This window comes from Amblyraja radiata, chromosome 21, assembly GCF_010909765.2.
Source record: "Amblyraja radiata isolate CabotCenter1 chromosome 21, sAmbRad1.1.pri, whole genome shotgun sequence".
Classification (NCBI taxonomy): Eukaryota; Metazoa; Chordata; class Chondrichthyes; order Rajiformes; family Rajidae; genus Amblyraja; species Amblyraja radiata.
Window position 1 is genome coordinate 18,444,000 of NC_045976.1, and position 20,204 is coordinate 18,464,203.

Genomic DNA, 20,204 nt, shown 5'->3' on the forward strand with positions numbered 1-20,204 from the left:
TGATGTAGTACAGCAAGCTTCATCAGCCCTGAGGCACAAAGACATCGTGGAGCAAGTCCAGCAGGGAAGAGGAGGCTTTGGCCTTACGACAAGTAAACCAACTTGGCGAAAGGCCACAACATCAGAGCGGAGGACATTGGTGGTCGAGGAGGTGCGGCGACAGGAGGAGGCCGCAAGAAGTGCAAAGGCGGTCTCTCTTGCCAAACAGAGGCAATGGATGCAGTGGGAAGGTGTGGAGCGGAGGAAGATCAGCTGGAAAGAACTATGGGAAATGGAAGCAAGCAAGATCAGCTTCATCATCAGAGCGACTTATGACGTGCTTCCATCACCAAAGAACCTCCATCAGTGGTACGGCGAGGATCCAACCTGTGCCCTCTGCCCAACTCCAGCGACCCTCAAACACATCATGGTAGGCTGCAAGACCAGCCTCATGCAAGGGAGATACACGTGGCGGCATAATCAGGTACTAAAAAGCCTGGCATCAGCCCTTGAGAACAGGCGGTGTGCGACCAACTCCTTGCCTCCGAGAGCAAGCAACCCCCCCCCCCCCCCACCCCCCCACCCCCCCACTAAGGGCAACAACCTTTATCCGAGAAGGACAGAAAACATCTAAACATCCTTCCACCAGATCAGAAGAAGGAAACCTATGCAGGGCCCGTGACTGGAGGATGCTGGCGGACATCGGCCGACAACTAATTTTTCCACCTGAAATTGCTTCCAACAACCTCATGCCAGGCTTGGTGTTCTGGTCCCCTTCACAGAAGACTGCTTACATCATAGAGCTCACAGTTCCATGGGAGAACTCTGTTGAGGAGGCCTATGAGCGTAAGAAGCTGCGCTACGCAGAGCTTGCAGCAGAGGCAACGCGGCGTGGCTGGAACACCAAAGTCTAACCAGTTGAAGTGGGATGCAGAGGATTTGTTGCGTCATCTACCATCAGACTGCTGAAGGAACTTGGAATCCACGGTCAGGCTCTGCGGAAGACCATAAGATCACTCTCAGAGGCGGCTGAAAGAAGCAGCCGGTGGATTTGGCTCAAGCGGAAAGACCCATGCTGTGCCCCAACTACGTCAGGGTGAATCTTTGGGACGGTTTGACACGGGACACGCGCTGAGGGCTGATCATCCTGCAGCGGGCCGCCCTTGTGGAGGGTATATAGTGTTAAAAGGCCGAAACACCCAGTGATGCAAACGTACACTACTGATGATGTGTCCTGTGCCCAACTGTCCTGAAGGTTACCCAGGCCAAGATATACGTATCCGCCCCCCACCGATGCTGAGCGTCTACCACTCTCAACAATCAACGAATGTCGTGAAATGCTCCCCACCTATTGGCACAAGGGACTTCTTAACATCTTGTCCTGTGTACTTGATTCTTCTCCAAGTTTGCGTATGACACAAAGCTGGGAGGCAGTGTTAGCTATGAGGAGGATGCTAGGAGGCTGCAAGGTGACTTGGATAGGCTGGGTGAGTGGGCAAATGCATGGCAGATGCAGTATAATGTGGATAAATGTGAGGTTATCCACTTTGGTGGCAAAAACAGGAAAGTAGGCTATTATCTAAATGGTGGCCGATTAGGAAAAGGGGAGATGCAACGAGGCCTGGGTGTCATCGGACACCAGTCATTGAAAGTAGGCATGCAGGTGCAGCAGGCAATTAAGAAAGCGAATGGTATGTTAGCATTCATAGCAAAAGGATTTGAGTATAGGAGCAGGGAGGTTCTACTGCAGTTGTACAGGGTATTGGTGAGACCACACCTGGAGTATTGTGTACAGTTTTGGTCTCCAAATCTGAGGAAATACATTCTTGCCATAGAGGGAGTACAGAGAAGGTTCACCAGACTGATTCCTGGGATGTCAGGACTTTCATATGAAGAAAGACTGGATAGACTCGACTTGTACTCGCTAGAATTTAGAAGATTGAGGGGGGATCTTATAGAAACTTACAAAATTCTTAAGGGGTTGGACAGGCTAGATGCAGGAAGATTGTTCCCGATGTTGGGGAAGTCCAGGACAAGTGGTCACAGTTTAAGGATAAAGGGGAAATCCTTTAGGACCGAGATGAGAAAAACATTTTTCACACAGAGAGTGGTGAATCTCTGAAACTCTCTGCCACATAAGGTAGTTGAGGCCAGTTCATTGGCTATATTTAAGAGGGAGTTAGATGTGGCCCTTGTGGCTAAGGGGATCAGGGGGTATGGAGAGAAGGCAGGTACAGGATACTGAGTTGGATGATCAGCCATGATCATATTGAATGGCGGTGCAGGCTCGAAGGGTCGAATGGCCTACTCCTGCACCTATTTTCTATGTTTCTATATTTCTATCTGTGGAGGGAATGGACAAATGCCGTTTCGGGTTCAGGCCCATCTTTAAAATTATTTGGGGGGTGATCTTACAGAGGTGTATAAAATCATGAGGCAAATAGAAAAGGATGAATGCACAGAGTTGTTTCTTAGGGTAGGGGAATCAAGAACTAGAGAGTAGAGGTTTAAGTTGTGAGGGGAAATATGTAATAAGAAACTTTTTCATTCTAAGTGTGGTGGGTATATGGACCAAGGTGCCAAAATAAGTAGTTGTGGCACATACAATAACAACATTGATAAGACATTTGGATAGGTAGATGGATAAGAAAGGTTTAGAGGGATATGGGCCGAATGTGGGCAAATGGGACTGATGGTGTATCTTGGTCTGCATGGTCTAATTGGGCCAAAGGGCCTGTTTTCATGTTGTATGACTCAATAACAGAATGTAACCTCTAATGACACATAACTCCTTTTCGTTAAGTTACTCAACAGCCATCTGGCCTTTCAAAAGCTGCCAGTTTTACCGGGATCAAATCTGGATTGAAATTGTAGCTGCCTTCTGTTGGTGGACTCCCCCATCCGGATCTACAGTCTTTGTGAGGGAGGAGCTGCTTATAAACCCACCGTCTGCTGGTTGACTGCATTAATGTGGCTGTAAAGGAGGAGAGCTCCGAATGCCAGAGTAAGAAGCGTCAAAGATCTGCTGGGTGGCAGAGGATGCAGTGGACGATGGCAGATGCTCTCACTACGCTCATCCTGTGGCCAGAGATATCCAGCTGCTGAAAGCAGCACTCAGCCCTGACTCCATCAAGTGAGATAGAGGAACTCAAGTGAAACAAATCTCTCCCTTCCAACATCCATTCAGAAAAACATTCTCAACATTGTCATGGTCCAAACTCTCACTTGAATGGCTGTTCTATTTCTAGTAAATTCTCCAGTAGCTTTTCTACTTGACACATGGAATTTATTGTATGGCTCCTCCTTGAAACTCTCAAGATGAGGGCAGCAATAGGTCAGTTGATTAGCAAACCATCTGTCATCATCCACCGCATGCTCCTGTTGTGGTTCAATATTCTTAAACAACCTAAAATGCAAATAAAATCAGTGATCAAGCAGTACAATCTTTATTTTGCCAGGCAGGTGTAGATCAGTGTCACTCATACTATGAGTCATGCTTTTGTAGTTATGCCCACTAGCTTTATAGTAACCCTCCCTGCCTGGTTCCCGCATTATTAGAAAAACATGCCAGCATGAAGTTACCTATGCTATGTCATTAATAAAGTCTTTGGACCTTGATCATGGTGTAAGGCTTGAGTTATTTGGACAGCCGCAACACAACAGTGGGTGTGGTAAAACTCTTAACAGTATGCAGATTACAGACTATACATCCCCACACAAAGGGGCAGTGATCGGATTACATATATATACTCCAATAATCGACGATTCAGCAATACATTATCTATAAATCTTAGCCCAGCCTCTTGCTTCTTAAGATTGACAGATCCTAAAGATTGATAGCAAAAGAAGATTGACAGGTTCTTCTGACAGAGGAACAAGGTTATATTTCTGCAGAACAAGCATTTTGGTTTTTTCTACTTATGACACACATCATAATCATGTGGAACAAGGGTTAGTCTGAATTTTCACCTATGTTTATGTTATAGAGATATTCGTGAAACTTGTGCTTGTTATCTCGCTTATGTTATTGGAAAGGGAACATCCACAGTCTGCTAGCTTTGTTAATGTACTGAAAGCAAAGGTTAGTGTGTTTCGCTGGCCTTGCAATTTAATAGAAGAAGGTTGTCTTAGTTTCATCGGAATCCATTTTGTATTTTTAAATCATTATTAACTTCCACACTTTGCCACGCGGCAGACCTTTGAATCTTCTTATCTTGGCAATCAGCGCTCTCTTTTACAGCCACATCGATACAGTTAACAGCAGGCCATAGGTTTAGAAGCAGCTCCTCCCTCACAACGGCTGCACATCAGGATGAGTGAGACCATCAGCTGAAGGCAACCACATTTTAAACCTTGGTTTATGCCAATATACATATGCCCTGATATGGCACCTGGCAGAGACATGGAACTCTAATGGTGAGCACTCTATTCTGGAGTCTTTCATTTGGGTCAGACAATGCCACACTGAAATTTTAATCTAACAAAACTTTAAGCCTCATCACCAACCACTGTACTGCTTTTGACTTTTCCAACCTAATGAGTCTAAATGTTACACTTGCATTCAGTACAAGAGTTTCCAGGCTAAAGGAGTTTCTCCTCAATATTGGGCAGGCTTTTCACCCACAGCTCCGATCTTTCAACACAGCAGAAGATGCACACACAGTCCAGCAAGGAACTTGAAGATAATTCTCTTTGAAGACTCTTGAAGATATTTTAAATGTTACAACACAATCACATTTAATTAACAAAATGTAAATTTTAAATAAGCACATTATCTGGAAACTTACAATTTCTAACAATTAACCACAGAAGGGCCCCTCGTAATATCAGATAATTCTCGTAAAAAATATCAAAAGAAAATTTAAATCCTGAAAATGAGAAAACAGAAGCATTTCACTTGACCAATGAGATTGCACAAAATCTGCATGTTTTACGAGTGTGCTAATAAGACCGTTCTCAATGCCTCAACATATTAAATCCACAATCAAATCTGATTAGTTAGTTTTCAGTGTGAACATTAAACTGTAAATTCTACAAAATATACTATTGTTCAAAAAAAGTGGAAATTTCAACCACAAAATCACAGCTGCAGCAATATTTAGCTGGAGAGTTTGTCTACAAAGGTATAATACCCACAGAGACTGTTGAGATAAGGTGCATTCAAGATAAGTGATTTATGTATGCTTATGTTTTATCTCAATAACGCTTCCTTAGTAATGCACTAGGTTATGATATAACACTTGAGAATTTAAATGTCTTCAACACTACAGTTTATTTTCAAGATATTATATGAATCATGAACTTACATTGATGAGTTCAATTTCCCACAGCTTTTTCACAAGATCCATTGATGTATAACCATTTGCGAGAAAGGTCTTGATGTAATCATTCAATTCTAAAGAATCTAACCAATCTGCCACAGATGTTGGACTGTTTGTATCATATCCAATAATTTTCACCTGAAACAAAAGAGAAAAATACAAGTGTAAGTGCTGCATGAAATTATGGACATATATATATATATATATATATATATAATTTAAACAATGTTCAAGCATATAAACTAATGATGCAATCATTATGGTGTCTGAGAATCTGTTAACATTTATCTTAACTATTGTGACAGAATCAACCAGAATATTTCGTAGGGAAGGCAGTTGATATATGGTGGAAATTTGATGTGAATACATACTACAGCTAGGTTCAGGGCACTTTCAAGGCATTCTGACGACAGAGATGGAGTAATGGGTTACAAATCAATACCTCTACTATAAACCGACTGACTCCCATGGCTATCTGGACTACACTTCTTCCCACCCTGCTTCCTGTAAGGACTCGATCCCCTACTCCCAATTTCTCCGTCTACGCCGTATCTGCTCCTATGATGAGGTGTTCCAAACCAGGCCATCGGAGATGTCATCATTCTTTAGGGAACGGGGGTTCCCCTCATCGACTATAGATGAGGCTCTCACCAGGGTCTCCTCTATATCCCGTAGCTCCGCTCTCACTCCCCATCCCCCCACTCGTAACAAGGACAGAGTCCCCCTTGTCCTCACCTTCCACCCTAACAGCCATCACATACAACAGATAATCCTCCAACATTTTCGCCACCTCTAACGGGATCCCGCCACTGGCCACATCTTCCCATCTCCTCCCTTTTCAGCTTTCCCCAGAGACCGCTCCCTCCATAACTCCTAAGTCAATTTGTTCCTTCCCACCCAAACCATCCCCTCCCCTGGTACTTTCCCTTGCAACCGCAGGAAATGCTACACTTGTCGCTTTACCCCCCCCCCCCCCCCCCCCCCCCCCCCCCCCCCCCCCCCCCCTCGACTCCATCCAAGGACCCAAGCAGTCTTTCCAGGTGAGGCAGAGGTTCACCTGCACCTCCTCCAACCGCATCTATTGCATCCGCTGCTCTAGCTGTCAACTGCTCTACATCGGTGAGACCAATCGCAGGCTTGGCGATCGCTTCGCCCAACACTTCTGCACAGTTCGCATTAACCAACCTGACCACCCGGTGGCTCAGCACTTCAACTCCCCCTCCCATTCTGAATCTGACCTTTCTGTCCTGGGCCTCCTCCATGGCCAGAGCGAGTCCCACTGCTAATTGGAGGAGCAGCTCCTCATATTTCGCTTGGGTAGTTTTCGGTCTGAACATTGAATTCTCCAAGGTACACACAATTGCTGGGGAAACTCAGCGGGTGCAGCAGCATCTATGGAGCGAAGGAAATAGGCGACGTTTCGGGCCGAAACCCTTCTTCAGACTCCGAAGGAAATAGGCGACGTTTCGGGCCGAAACCCTTCTTCAGACTTGCTTGAATTCTCCAATTTCAGTTAGTCCTTGCTTTTCCTTCCTTCCCCTCCCCTTCCCAGCTCTCCACAGCCCACTGTCTCCGCCTCTTCCATTCTTCTTCCCACCCCCTCCCTCACAGTCTGAAGAAGGATCTCGACCCGAAAAGCCACCTATTCCTTCGCTCCAAAGATGCTGCCTCACCCGCTGAGTTTCTCCAGCATTTTTGTCCACCTTCGATTTTTCCAGCATCTGCAGTTCTTTCTTAAACAAATCAATAGCTCATTCAATAGATTCTAAAATCAAAGGACTAACTGATGAGAAGAGATTGAGTGGAACGAATAGATTCTCTCGAGTTTATAAAAATGAAAGATGATCACATCAAATTCGTAAAGACCGTGACATGCTGGAAGCCCAGAAGCTGTGCTCTGGCTACAGTCTTGGACTCGGAATTGTAAATTTGAGGATTGGTCATTGAGATAATTTATTCAGTCAGATGACTGTGAATAATTTGAACTCTCCACACAGAAGACTATGGACGTGCAGTTGAGAAGTGAGTTCAAGACAGAGATTGATAGAATTTTGAGCAGCAACAGAATCAAAAGATTTGGAAGGAGGGTGGGAAAACTGCCTTGCTGCAGATGTTCAGCATGAATATATTGTATGAGGATCCATATGCTTTCCCTTGTTCCTATTTTTTACCTCATGTATAAAATTTGTTTTTATTTTCAGCCAGATGCTGAAAGCATTATTTATGAATATAAAATGCTAAATACAATGTTATCAGTGCAGAGAGAATGCTAATGTTGCAGACTTAATTAAATAATCTCTTGTCAAGGGCACAAATTAATTTTACTCGTAATAGCAAAAAAAAGGTTCCAACCTAATAAACTAAAACAATATACAATAGACAATAGATGCAGGAGTAGGCCATTCGGCCCTTCAAGCCAGCACCGCCATTCAATGTGATCATGGCTGATCATCTACAATCAGTACCCCATTCCTGCCTTCTCCCCATATCCCTGACTCCGCTATCTTTAATAGCCCTCTCATGAAAGTATCCAGAGAACCGGCCCCCACCGCCCTCTGAGGCAGAGAACTCAACAGACTCACAACTCTCTGTGTGAAAAAGTGTTTCCTCATCTCCGTTCTAAATGGCTTACCCCTTCTTCTTAAACTGTGGGCCCTGGTTCTGGACTCCCCCAACATCGGGAACATGTTTCCTGCCTTTAGCATGCCCAAACCCTTAATAATCTTATATATTTCAATAAGATATCCTCTCATCCTTCTAAATTCCAGAGTGCACAACCCCAGCTGCTCCATTCTCTCAGCATATGACAGTCCCGTCATCCCGGGAATTAACCTTGTGACCCTACAATGCACTCCCTCAATAGCAAGAATGTCCTTCCTCAAATTTGGAGGCACAATGGAGACACAATGAACTGCAGGACTGTTGGTTTACATAAAAATGACACAAAGTGCTGGAGTAACTAAGCAGGTCAGGCGGCATCTCATGAATAGGTGACATTTCGGGTCAGGACCCTTTGGTTTAAAGTCAATCTGAATATTACTTAGTGTGGTGAGTTTCTTGAAAATGAAAGTTTTGATGGAAATCATTTTCAAATCATTTGTTTTCCTACCATCTCCAATCATGCAAAATGATTGCTGGAAAGAAAGATTTGTTTTGCCAGTTTGCATTTCTGAGTGGCTTAAATGCATTACTGGATGCCTCATGCCATTCAAAAAAATGCGGAAAATGCCATGGACTGGTGAATCAGAATATCTCCAAAATTAGGTATAGGCACTTTTTATTTGATAAAACATCCAATCTAAATGTTGCAGCAGGAAAATCATCTGCTAATTACCTGCCTTTAGTTGAACATATCGCCCATGCTGAATTTGATTTCTGAAAAACTATTAACCTAAGATTACCACAAGATTTTTAGAAAACAATAACCCACTTGGACCAGAAGATCTTAGAACTAATTTTCTGACATTTAGTATTATAGAAATAAATGTATTTGAGAGAAGTTTAATACTCATCATTAATACAACATTAGAAAAGGAACATTTCCATTTACTTTAATTCTGCTGCTGCGGCTTATAAAATGAACTCCAAATTTCATCCTTTAATTTAATTTCCCATTTCTCCTATGCTATTAATCAAAATTTGGTTTAATTCATTGTATATTTTTTTCCCTCTCTCCTGAAAGTTTTTCTAAAATACCATATAAACGCAATGGTCACAGCACACAAATTGGAGGTGGGACAATTCAGAAAGAAAATATTGCATTTTTTAATCCACTCAAACATTAACATGGAAGAATTGATAGCATTGGCTTGATAAATGTATAACCTCAGGTTAAATCCAGTATACTAGTGGGAGATTACTGAAAGGGGAGCCAACCTCACCTTTTCTTCAGCTAACTCAACTAATTGTTACTGTTTAACAAACTTCAATGCTTGTGTACAAGTTACAATTTGCCTTAACAGCACATTTGCTCAAACTCAGTCATTCTTGTAATTGCACACATGTATTTTGGTTTCAACTACTTTGTATAAGCTAATATAAACCAACATTTACTACACTTGATACACATTATTAGCATTTCCAGACTCACGATGATACACCGAACACACTCTAATAATGCCTATAATTACTACATCCCATTAATAAATGTTAAATATATACATCCCTTGACTGAGAATATTAAATCATTTGTTTCTCGTAGTTATACAGCATTTGAATTTAAATATTGGTTGGTATTTCAAATTGGTATTCCTCACTGGTGGCTGGAATGGTGTGGCGTCTACACTGCTGATATGGGTTGTACATGCATGTTTTAAATAACACATTAGATCAAAATGTGACTGTTTCTTTATTTAAACCAAATAATGTAGAGTGAATAAACAAGTAAATCACCACCATTTATTCTTAATGTGTTTCTATTTCTACTAAAAGGTCGATTGGATGACAAGACATAGAAATTCTCAATGGTTTGGAGTTTGTTTAAAGTGCAGATTAGTTCCCATTGACTTTGGTCACATTTCAGTTGAATATCAACAAAATACATTTGTCCATGTGCATTCTACCGAGACAAGATCATAAAGAGGAGAGGTTTAATAGAAATAGTTTAAACCAGACTATAACCTTCAATGCCATTCAATAGTCCTTTGGTAAACTATTTCCTCATATGATTTAAAACAATGGTATTTGTCATTTTCTACAGCATATCTCAACTCACTCGAGGAAGTCCACGAACAGCCTGCAAAATCCGTTGTCTGTGCGAAGAGTTAAGGATGCCTATCTCCAACAAATCCTGGTCTTCCACAACATTACTTCCCTGGAAAGAGAAAAGGAAAGAAAGAAAATGAAGTCATTCCTACTGCCAATTGTGATTGCACTGATCAGATCAACAACACTGCAGTGAAATTCCATAGTAAACAGCAGGTGAGCAGTAACTATCAAATAGCTATGCTGTGTCATGGAACACCTTTGATGATCACTTACTTAGATGTCAATAAAGTGAAATAATAGAGGATGAAAACTATTGTAACCAAAATAAAGGAAGGAGATGTCAAGAATCAGTTTTTTCCCCCTAAACTTTATTGATCCTGTGCACAGAAAGGAAGATACTTTTGCCCCCAAGCGGTTAGCTCCAAAAGGTTTACAACTTGGGTCAATAGTGCACAGCATGTCACAACCATCTATCAGCATTACTGATGTGCCACTTTGAAAGCATGAGTTCCTTTCAGTACAATTCATTCTCAATCCCAGTAGAGCCATTAAACATAGTTGTCTAATAATTCAAAAAATAGGTGATGGAGGCATCATTCATTCTACAGAATCATTTTCACATCTTATAAAATTGGTTTTAAGTTTTTGACCAGATGCTCTTAATATAATCTGAATAATTTAAAGATGATTAAAATAGGAGATTATGAGATATAAATTGTACTTTGAAGGTTAAAAAATGAAAAAAAGGAAAAATGTATGTATCCATGTAACTCCATTCACAACCACAGGATTTTCCTCAAAGCATCAGAGCGAATTAATTACTTTGCAAGTGTAGTTGGACCAGCAAATATACTAGCCAAATTATACATAGATAGTCCCACATGTAGTAATGGGATAAGGCCAGATATTGTGATATTTTCAGTGATGTGATTGAATGATAAAACTATAAAAAATAACCCACAAATGTAAAATTCTTGCCCCCCCCCCCCCTTATGAAACATTACTGTGGCCTTGGTTTAAGAAGACACACCTTACAGTGTGGCATTCCCTCTGGACTACATTGACAATTTTGTGCTGAAGTCTCCATACTGGCATACTGGAACACATACACACAATCAAAAGTGAGTACGTTATCAACCATGCCACACCTGACACAGTGTACGATACGATACGATACGATACAACTTTATTTGGCCCAGGAGGGAAATTGTTCCACCAACAGTCATAAAATACAAAATACATGAAACATAAAATTAAAGTGACGAGTGGAAAGGATTGGGGATGTGCAAATAGGGGGGAGTCAGTCTATCCCAAGACAGAAGGGGGAGGAGTTGTACAGTTTAATGACTTGTACAGTCTGACTGTTTCCTCACCATGTTACATACCATCGGATGAACTGAAGAAACAAATTATTGATGACTGTCATTTTATAGCCTGGATCTAAGAGGAAGAGAAGGCCTTTCATAATCCACTATGGTAATATTCTTTTAAAATTAGAATTAATTGTAGACAACAGAAACTTCAATTTGTAGCATTATTAAAGTATTGTCATTGAGGACGCTATATGAAAGTCAATAAATATAAAATTGAGCAGATAATGAACTCTGTGAATTCACTGCTTCTCAGGTTGATTTTATATTCCATTAACCGCAATGTTTGGCCTATATTTGGAATTCACCTCTGATTAGCGTTGGAGGTCGGGAAGAATTCATTCACCTTATAAGTCACATCCACACATCTGCAAATAGAGACACTGAACATGCATATTGACATTCAGAATGCCGTTGTTTTATTTCCAGTTTCAAGCTTATGGCATGTTTTCAATATATCATGGACAGAAAAGAAAACAATATATTCATGCTTTTGTACCACTGGCTTATTCTTGAGCTGAAATATTGTCATTCCCATTTGATGAGGAAGTTACACCATTCAATCATCCAGCGGCGTCACACATACACTAACCACACCCCTTGATATTATATTACTATTATTCATCTGCTCCTTTTACCCCATCCCCCGCCCCATCTACTCACGCATAGCCCCAACTCGCAGGCGTTGCTAGAGAGGGGGAGGGAGGGGCGCAGAGAGAGAGGGCAGAGAGAGGGAGGGGGCAGAGAGAGAGAGAGGGAGGGGGGCAGAGAGTGAGAGAGGGAGGGGGGCAGAGAGTGAGAGAGGGAGGGGGGCAGAGAGAGGGAGGGCAGAGAGAGGGAGGGCAGAGAGAGAGGGAGGGCAGAGAGAGAGGGAGGGCAGAGAGAGAGGGAGGGCAGAGAGAGAGGGAGGGCAGAGAGAGAGGGAGGGCAGAGAGAGAGAGATGGCAGAGAGAGAGAGGGAAGAGAGAGAAAGGGCAGAGAGAGGGGGGGCAGAGAGACGGGGGGCAGAGTGAGAGGACCCGACCCGAGGACCTGACCCGACCCAAGGACCCGACAGCTCGGTCCCGTCCCCTCAACGGGGTCAGAGAGGGGGGATGTGGACTCGGCGAGCGGGGCGGGCCCGACTTGCTCGTTCTTTCTGCGTGTTTTGGAGCGGGGGGGGGGGGGAAGGCAGAGTCTTGAATAACGGGGGGGGGGGGGGGATGTCACTCGCAGCGTGAGGAAAAAGGGCACGCAGACCCATTGTGACGTCGTCAGCGGAAGACAGTCGTTTTTAAATTCAAAGTTATGTCAGATTTTTGAATATTTTCAGTAATAACTCGAGAAATAAAGCATGACATTTTCAGATAAGGCATTTTCGGACTCCACGGGAAAAATCTCTACCAGGATATGTAAAAATGTTACCGTTAGCGCGTCGTTTTTTCGAGATATGGTTATACACGAATAAATACACAACACATCCACATACAAGATCAGACTTTTAAGTATGTATAACTTTTATATGTTGCTATTCCCACCACATAAAATTCTATTTATATTACATCAAACAATTTCCCTTCACTTACATTACTTAAGTAATTATCCTGAGAGTTTTTATTATGAGAGTTTTTATTAGCTTTATTATTTATCAATCTGTAGCCTTTCTACAGAGAGCCTTCATGGTAGGTACAGTACGCTTTAGTGTATCCCTCAAGAAAGGATTGTGTAGATGAAATCCCTCAGAGCCAGGCACAAAACACAATGCCATAAAGGTGCCTTTGAAGTTCTACTTCAGAAGATTCTTCAGGCTGCAGCTAATGACACATATAAGGTGTTGCAATCAGTATTCCCGTAATCCAATGGATAAGATACCAAGGCTCAGTTCTCCAAATGTGCAGGTGCAATTCCTTCTCCTTATGATAGTGGCAGATTGTGTGAATGGCTTTGCAATGAGTGCTGATTTCTCCATGACTAATGAGTAATATATTGCACTCACATTGCCCTGAAGCCATAATTCTCAGAAGAAGTTCCACTCCATTAATATTTGAAGCAACAGTCAGGGATTCCTCATGGTACCGGGGAAATCTAATACATCCCACCATTACTCTGCCAGTCTGGTGGAGGGCTGCTTAGTGTCAAGAACCACCTGCAATGACAAGAGTTCTGACTAGTGCATTATCATGCACGGCTCAACAGGCACATAACGAGAAGAATGCGCCACTCTTAATATCATTGATTGTGCAGTAAATATTCCGAAGAGCAGGTCAACTCTTTGGATAGATCTGCTGGGCATTACAGCCCGATGAAGATTTCAACATTTATAAGAGCTTGCAGCATCTTCTATATCCAATATGAGCAAGATCTTAAATAAATATCTCACCAAAAGTGTATAAAATCATGAGAGGAATAGATCGGATAGATGCACAGAGTCTCTTGCCCAGAGTAAGGGAATTGACAACCAGAGGACAAAGGTTTAAGATGAACAGAGAATGATTTAATAGGAATTTGAAGGGTAACTTTTGCACACAAAGGGTGGTGGGTGTATGGAATGAGTTGCCAGAAGAGGTAGTTAAGGCAGGGACTATGTAACATTTAAGAAACAATTAGACAGGTATACGGATAGGACAGATTTTGAGGGATATGGGCCAAACGCAGGCAGGTGGGACTATTGTAGATGGGACATAGAAACATAGAAAATAGGTGCAGGATTAGGCCATTCGGCCTTTCGAGCCTGCACCACCATTCAATATGATCATGGCTGATCATCCAACTCAGTATCCTGTACCTGCCTTCTCTCCATACCCCCTGATCCCTTTAGCCACAAGGGCCACATCTAACTGCCTCTTAAATATAGCCAATGAACTGGCCTCAACTACTTTCTGTGGCAGAGAATTCCACAGATTCACCACTCTCTGTGTGAAAAAAAATTTTCTCATCTCGGTCCTAAAAGACTTCCCCCTTATACTTAATCTGTGACCCCTTGTTCTGGACTTCCCCCAACATCGGGAACAATCTTCTTGCATCTAGCCTGTCCAACCCCTTAAGAATTTTGTAAGTTTCTATAAGATCCCCCCTCGATCTTCTAAATTCACATGTTGGTCGGTGTGGGCTAGTTGGTCCGAAGGGCCTGTTTCCACACTGTATGACTCTATGACCAAGGGAAGGATGTGGAAACTGTAGAATTGAGGTTGAGTGTGCTGATACTTTGGAGCATCTCTGTATCAGGAAGGATGAAGTACTGGAAATATTAGAGCACATTAGAATGAATAAATACCCAGGACCAGATGGTATATATCCCAAGATGCAAAGAGAAGCAAGGGAGTTGATTGCAAAGCTCTAACAGAGATTCTTGCATCTTTTTTTAGCCATGATGAGGTACCAGAAGACTGCAAAATAGCTAAGGTTGTCCTCTTGTTCAAAAAAAGACAAAACAAATAAACCAGGCTAGTGAGGGATAGGATTTATGTTCACTAGAAAGGCAGCCGCTTATTAGGAAGACTGGGATAGGAAGACAGAATATACTTGTGCTTCAAAATATTTCAACATCTGTAGAAGTCACTCTGGAAATTTTGTTTTGCTAAATGCCTTTCCTAATAGTTTGTCTTTGCCACGGTCACTCATTAAATACTGGTTGGATTTTCCCCAAACCTGGGTATGTTGGAATATACTGATACTACAACAGATCAATTGAAATACAATTTCAAGTTAATACTGAGATAAAATTGCTGAAATCAGAGCTCCCTAGGTATAATCAAAACAATCAACAATAATAACTGATGATATCTATGTATCTTCAAAGTAATTAGAACAGAGTAGGAGGGGGTGGGGGATCTGTTCAATAAATAGTTAGGATAATTATATTCAAAGTCAGCCTTAGTTCCAAGAAACTCAGGATCCTTTTGACATCACATATATCATATACCAAAGACAAATACAAGTCTATTTTGTATTAACAAGTAATGGACAATATGTTTTTTAACAGGTTTAAAGCATTTTCATGACTACTACTATTTCAATATTTTTTTCATTTGGACCAAAGCCAAATAAAAATAAAGGAATATTGAAGTTACATTTTCCCCCACTGTTGGTCTTTCACAACTGAATTCAAAAAGTCATTTCCAGACACCAGTACTAGGCTACCCGACCTCTTCTTATAACTTAGGCTCTCGAGTCCTGGCAACAAAAATGTGTACACCCTTTCCACCTTAATGACGTCTTTTCATTAGCAGCGTGACCAAAACTGAACATTAAGTTCGGGTCTGAAGAAGGGTCTCGATCTGAAACGTCATCTATTCCTTCGCTCCACATATGCTGCCTCACCCGCTGAGTTTCTCCAGCATTTTTGTCTACCTTCGATTTTTCCAGCATCTGCAGTTCTTTCTTAAACATGAAGTTCCAAGTGATGCCTTCCCAATGGCTTGTACAACTGCAACATGATGTCCTAATTCTTATACTCAAGGTCTTGACGAACGAAGGGTAGCATGCCGAATGCCTGTTACATGACGTGGTTATGTCATGTCTTAAAATTGTTCAGTTACTAAGAATGAAATTGATATATTTTAGATACATGTCCAACGTTAATAGATTTTAAAATAAGACAAAATAAGCCTGATGATTGAAAATGTGTATCATTAAGTTTGCAGAGAATCCAGTCAAGTGTCTTAAATGTTCATACTACTCACTGGATACATACATAAATGCTATGATTCACCCTTTAACTCAATTGACAGCTTATCAGCAAGGAGATATTTTTGCAGATGCATGGCTGACACTATTAACATTATCCTGCAGGCTGAGTAGCTTTGTTTTTCAAACATTCAATAGGGTGCTGAGGAAGTACTTAATTTAACAAAAAATCCATTAGGAGTCCATTAAGAGACTTGAGACTTGAAATTTAAAAGTCAAAATTCTGGCTTGAAAATACATTAAAATGGACAGAAATAATGTCAAGTCCAATTGTTCCTGAAACTAAAACAGTCAGATGAGGAGAAATGCAGTTTATTCAGCATGGCACCTGAAGAGGCTGGAGGTTTACAGTGAGCAAGAAGATGGTTGAGGCTAGTTAATTATTTCAATTCTGAATTATTGTGAGCAGTTTAAGCCTCCATATCTAAGGAAGGATGTGCTAATTTAGGAGAGGGTCCAGAGGAGGTTTCGGAGGATGATTGGGTTAACGTATGAGGAGCATTTGATGGCTATGGGCTTGTATTTGCTGGAGCTTAGAAGGATGGGGGGGGGGGGGGGGGTCTCATTGAAACATACCGAATAGTGAATGGCATGTAGAGAGTGCATGTTGAGAGGATGCTTCCACTAGTGGGAGAAACTAGAAACAGATGGCATATCCTCAGAATAAAAGGACATATCTTCAGAATGGATATCTTCTACTCAGCGGCTGTGGAAAGCATCTTGTCCGGAAATATTACCATCTGGTTTGGGAATTGCTCTGCCCAGGACAAGAAGGCTCTGCAGAGAGTAGTGCGTTCGACCGAACGCACTATGGGAACTTCACTCGCCCCCCCTGCAGGAACTATACATCAGGAGGTGCAACTCTAGAGCTAATAAAATCATGGGAGACCCTTTCCACCCCTGCAACGGACTGTTCCAGCTGCTACGGTCAGGCAAACGCCTCCGTTGCCATGCTGTGAGAACAGAGAGGTTGGGAAGGATTTTCTTCCCAGAGGCCATTTGGACTGTAAACTCCTATCTCAACAGGAACTAACCTTTACTGTACCACTCTACTGCTTTTTTTTTTTAATTGCTGTTTTTTTCCCTTTTTCCTTCCGCTCACAATATTTAATATGTAAAAGAATGTGATTCTGTTCCATTCTGTTTGTAGTTTGTTTGGTTGTTTGTTTGGTTGTCTTTTTGCACAAAGTCCGCGAGCATTGCCACTTTTCATTTCACTGCACATCTCGTATGTGTATGTGACGAATAAACTTGACTTAACTTAACTTGACTTGGAGATAGTTCTTTAGCCAGAGGGTGGTGAATCTGTGGAATTCATTGCCTTAGATGGCTTTGGAGGCAAAGGCATTGGGTATTTTAAAATCAGAGATTGATAGTTTTTTGATTAGGGTGTCAACGGCTATGAGGCGAAAGCAGGAGAACAGAGGTGAGAGGGAAAATTAGATCAGCTATGATTGAATGGTGGAGTATTCTATGGTCTGAACTGCCTAATTCCGCTATGTCTTATGATCTTGGCTGAACACAAATAATTCTGTTCTGGGCTCAAGCTTAATTAATTCAATAGACTTCCCTAAATAATATTAGATGTTTACCAAAGACTGCATAATGTCCAATTCCATTCACAACTTAGGAAATAAAGCAAACAAGATCAGGAGCTGTTAATTACAAGTGACATTTGTGTCACATCAGTTATAGGCAATGATAATCACCAACACGGAAAGGTCTAACCATCTACCCACGATATTCAAAGGCTTTTCCATCACCCTATGCATCACAATTAAAACAGAAACTTAACCGATCCAACTATGCACTATGGAGACACAAGAAACTGCAAATGCCCGGAGCAAAAATCAAACTGCTGGAGAAACTCAGCAGGTCAGGCAGCATCTGTGGAGGGAAATGGACAAATGATGCTTCGGGTCGAGACCCTCCTTTAGAATGGTGATGAGATAGCTGTTTTTAAAGAGCTGAGGAGAAGGGAAGTATCACATGACTGCTGCCAATCCACCCTTCCTTAGCTGGATTCACTTATCACTTGCCAGCACTTGCCCCATAAGCAATAAACCTAAACAAAGAGCCATGGCCATATGAAAACATGATCACTTACAGATTCTCCTCCAGTTTACATGCCTTCATGACGTGGAAATATATTTTAGTTGCTTCATCATTGCTGGATCCAAATCCTGGAACTCTCCACCCATCAGTGTCATGGTATGTTAGCAGTCATAGCAAAAGGATTTGAGTATAGGAGCAGGGAGGTTCTACTGCAGTTGTACAGGGTCTTGGTGAGACCACACCTGGAGTATTGCGTACAGTTTTGGTCTCCTAATCTGAGGAAAGACATTCTTGCCATAGAGGGAGTACAGAGAATGTTCACCAGACTCATTCCTGCGATGGCAGGACTTTCATATGAAGAAAGACTGGATAGACTTGGCTTGTACTCGCTAGAATTTAGAAGATTGAGGGGGGATCTTATAGAAACTCACAAAATTCTTTAGGGGTTGTACAGGCTAGATGCAGGAAGATTGTTCCCGATGTTGTGGAAGTCCAGAACAAGGGTGTCACAGTTTAAGGATAAGGGGGAAGTCTTTTAGGACCGAGATGAGAAATATTTTTTTCACACAGAGAGTGGTGAATCTGTGGAATTCTCTGCCACAGAAAGTAATTGAGGTCAGTTAATTGGCTATATTTAAGAGGGAGTTAGATGTGGCCCTTGTGGCTAAAGGGATCAGGGGGTGTATGGAGAGAAGGCAGGTACAGGATACTGAGTTGGATGATCAGCCATGATCATGTTGAATGGCGGTGCAGGCTCGAAGGGCCGAATGTCCTACTCCTGCACCTATTTTCTATGTTTCTATCAGCTTTATAGCAGTGTCTTTACCACAAAGATACAGTGGTTCAACTCAATATTACCACTGGCTTCTCAGCAGTAGGTGCTGATGGGCAATACATGGTGCCCTTGCCAGGAACACCCACAATGTTTAAATGCATTAAAAAAAAATCAAACTTAAGTTTTCACAGTAGTGACTCAAGATACTGAAAGAAGAAGGATAAACCTCATGACCGCTGGTGGGATAAACCTCATGACCGCTGGTGGGATAAACCTCATGACCACTGGTGGGATAAACCTCATGGCCAGAAACTAGTGGCATCAACAGCAACATAATATTAAAATGTGCTAGATGCATAGTTCAAATTAAACAACAAATTTGAGACCATTGATTTCTCCTAGGATTCTTCAAATTTCTTCCAAACTTCTCAAACAAGACACTGTTATTGCTGCTACCATTAGGACCTTACTGTGTTTCATTTTTCAATGAGTCGTTGACCATCGCTCTCCCCGTGTAACTGTTCATCCCTAATGGTGCAATCACCTGATATTGATGTTAAACAACTTCGTTTGTTGCCATCATGGTCATATGGAAAATCATAAGTGCTTCTTGCAGGAGGAGGCAACAGAATGTATTGTGTAATCAAGTGATTATGAGAGATAAAACCTTTTCATGGTTTGATTCCAAAAAAAGAGGCTTAAAATATAATTATTTAGATTTTATAGAAGCTCAAATTGCTCAACAGATTTGCCCATGATTACAGAATACTTCCCATGTTTGTAATCAAATCAAATTTACAAGCACCACTACAGTTAACAGTGTCTTAAATCTAAATTTCCTGTGCATAATTTCTTGGAGAGCATAACCTAGAATTGCAAGCTTTATGTTCTTTAAAAATACTGCTTCACAAATGAAGCATTCATAATGCACCAATTCAACAGTCACATTTTATTTTTTAAATCTATCTAGTGACATGAGAATCACTGGCAATCTACTTATTATCCATCTGTGGTTGTATTTTGATGATGATGGTGAGCTTTATACTTAATTGTAGCTCTAGTGTTCCAACCCAGTGATGCTGATGAGATGGTGGTATAGGCTTTGCTCACAAGTGAGGTCAGAAGGCTGCTCTCTTACATTTCCTTTACCAGGACCATAATACCCCTAACACCATGCTACTGTCTCCCATACCATCTCATCACTTCGGGAGAACTCCCCCCCCCCTCATCCTCAAACCTGATAGTTCCCCAACCCTGTACTGTGTGTTTCTATATTCAACCCAAGATTCACAAACAGACCTGTCCTGTTAGGCGCGTTGTACCTGCCTGCAC

At 41.7% G+C, this 20,204-nt stretch overlaps 1 protein-coding gene across 11 annotated transcripts in view; it reads right to left on the minus strand.

Annotated features, from left to right (window-relative positions):
- Positions 1-20,204, minus strand: part of anks1b (ankyrin repeat and sterile alpha motif domain containing 1B) — a 703,274-nt gene that overhangs the window by 65,741 nt on the left and 617,329 nt on the right. For all 11 annotated transcript variants that reach the window (XR_004415215.1, XM_033039691.1, XM_033039699.1 and 8 more), the window contains 2 exons: positions 10,015-10,113; positions 5,286-5,438 (listed from right to left, as the gene is read on the minus strand). Coding sequence is in view for 10 of the 11 variants with exons in the window: in XM_033039691.1 (XP_032895582.1) it covers positions 5,286-5,438; positions 10,015-10,113 (252 nt within the window). In the remaining variant the exon portion in view is untranslated. The remainder of the gene's footprint in view (positions 1-5,285; positions 5,439-10,014; positions 10,114-20,204) is intronic.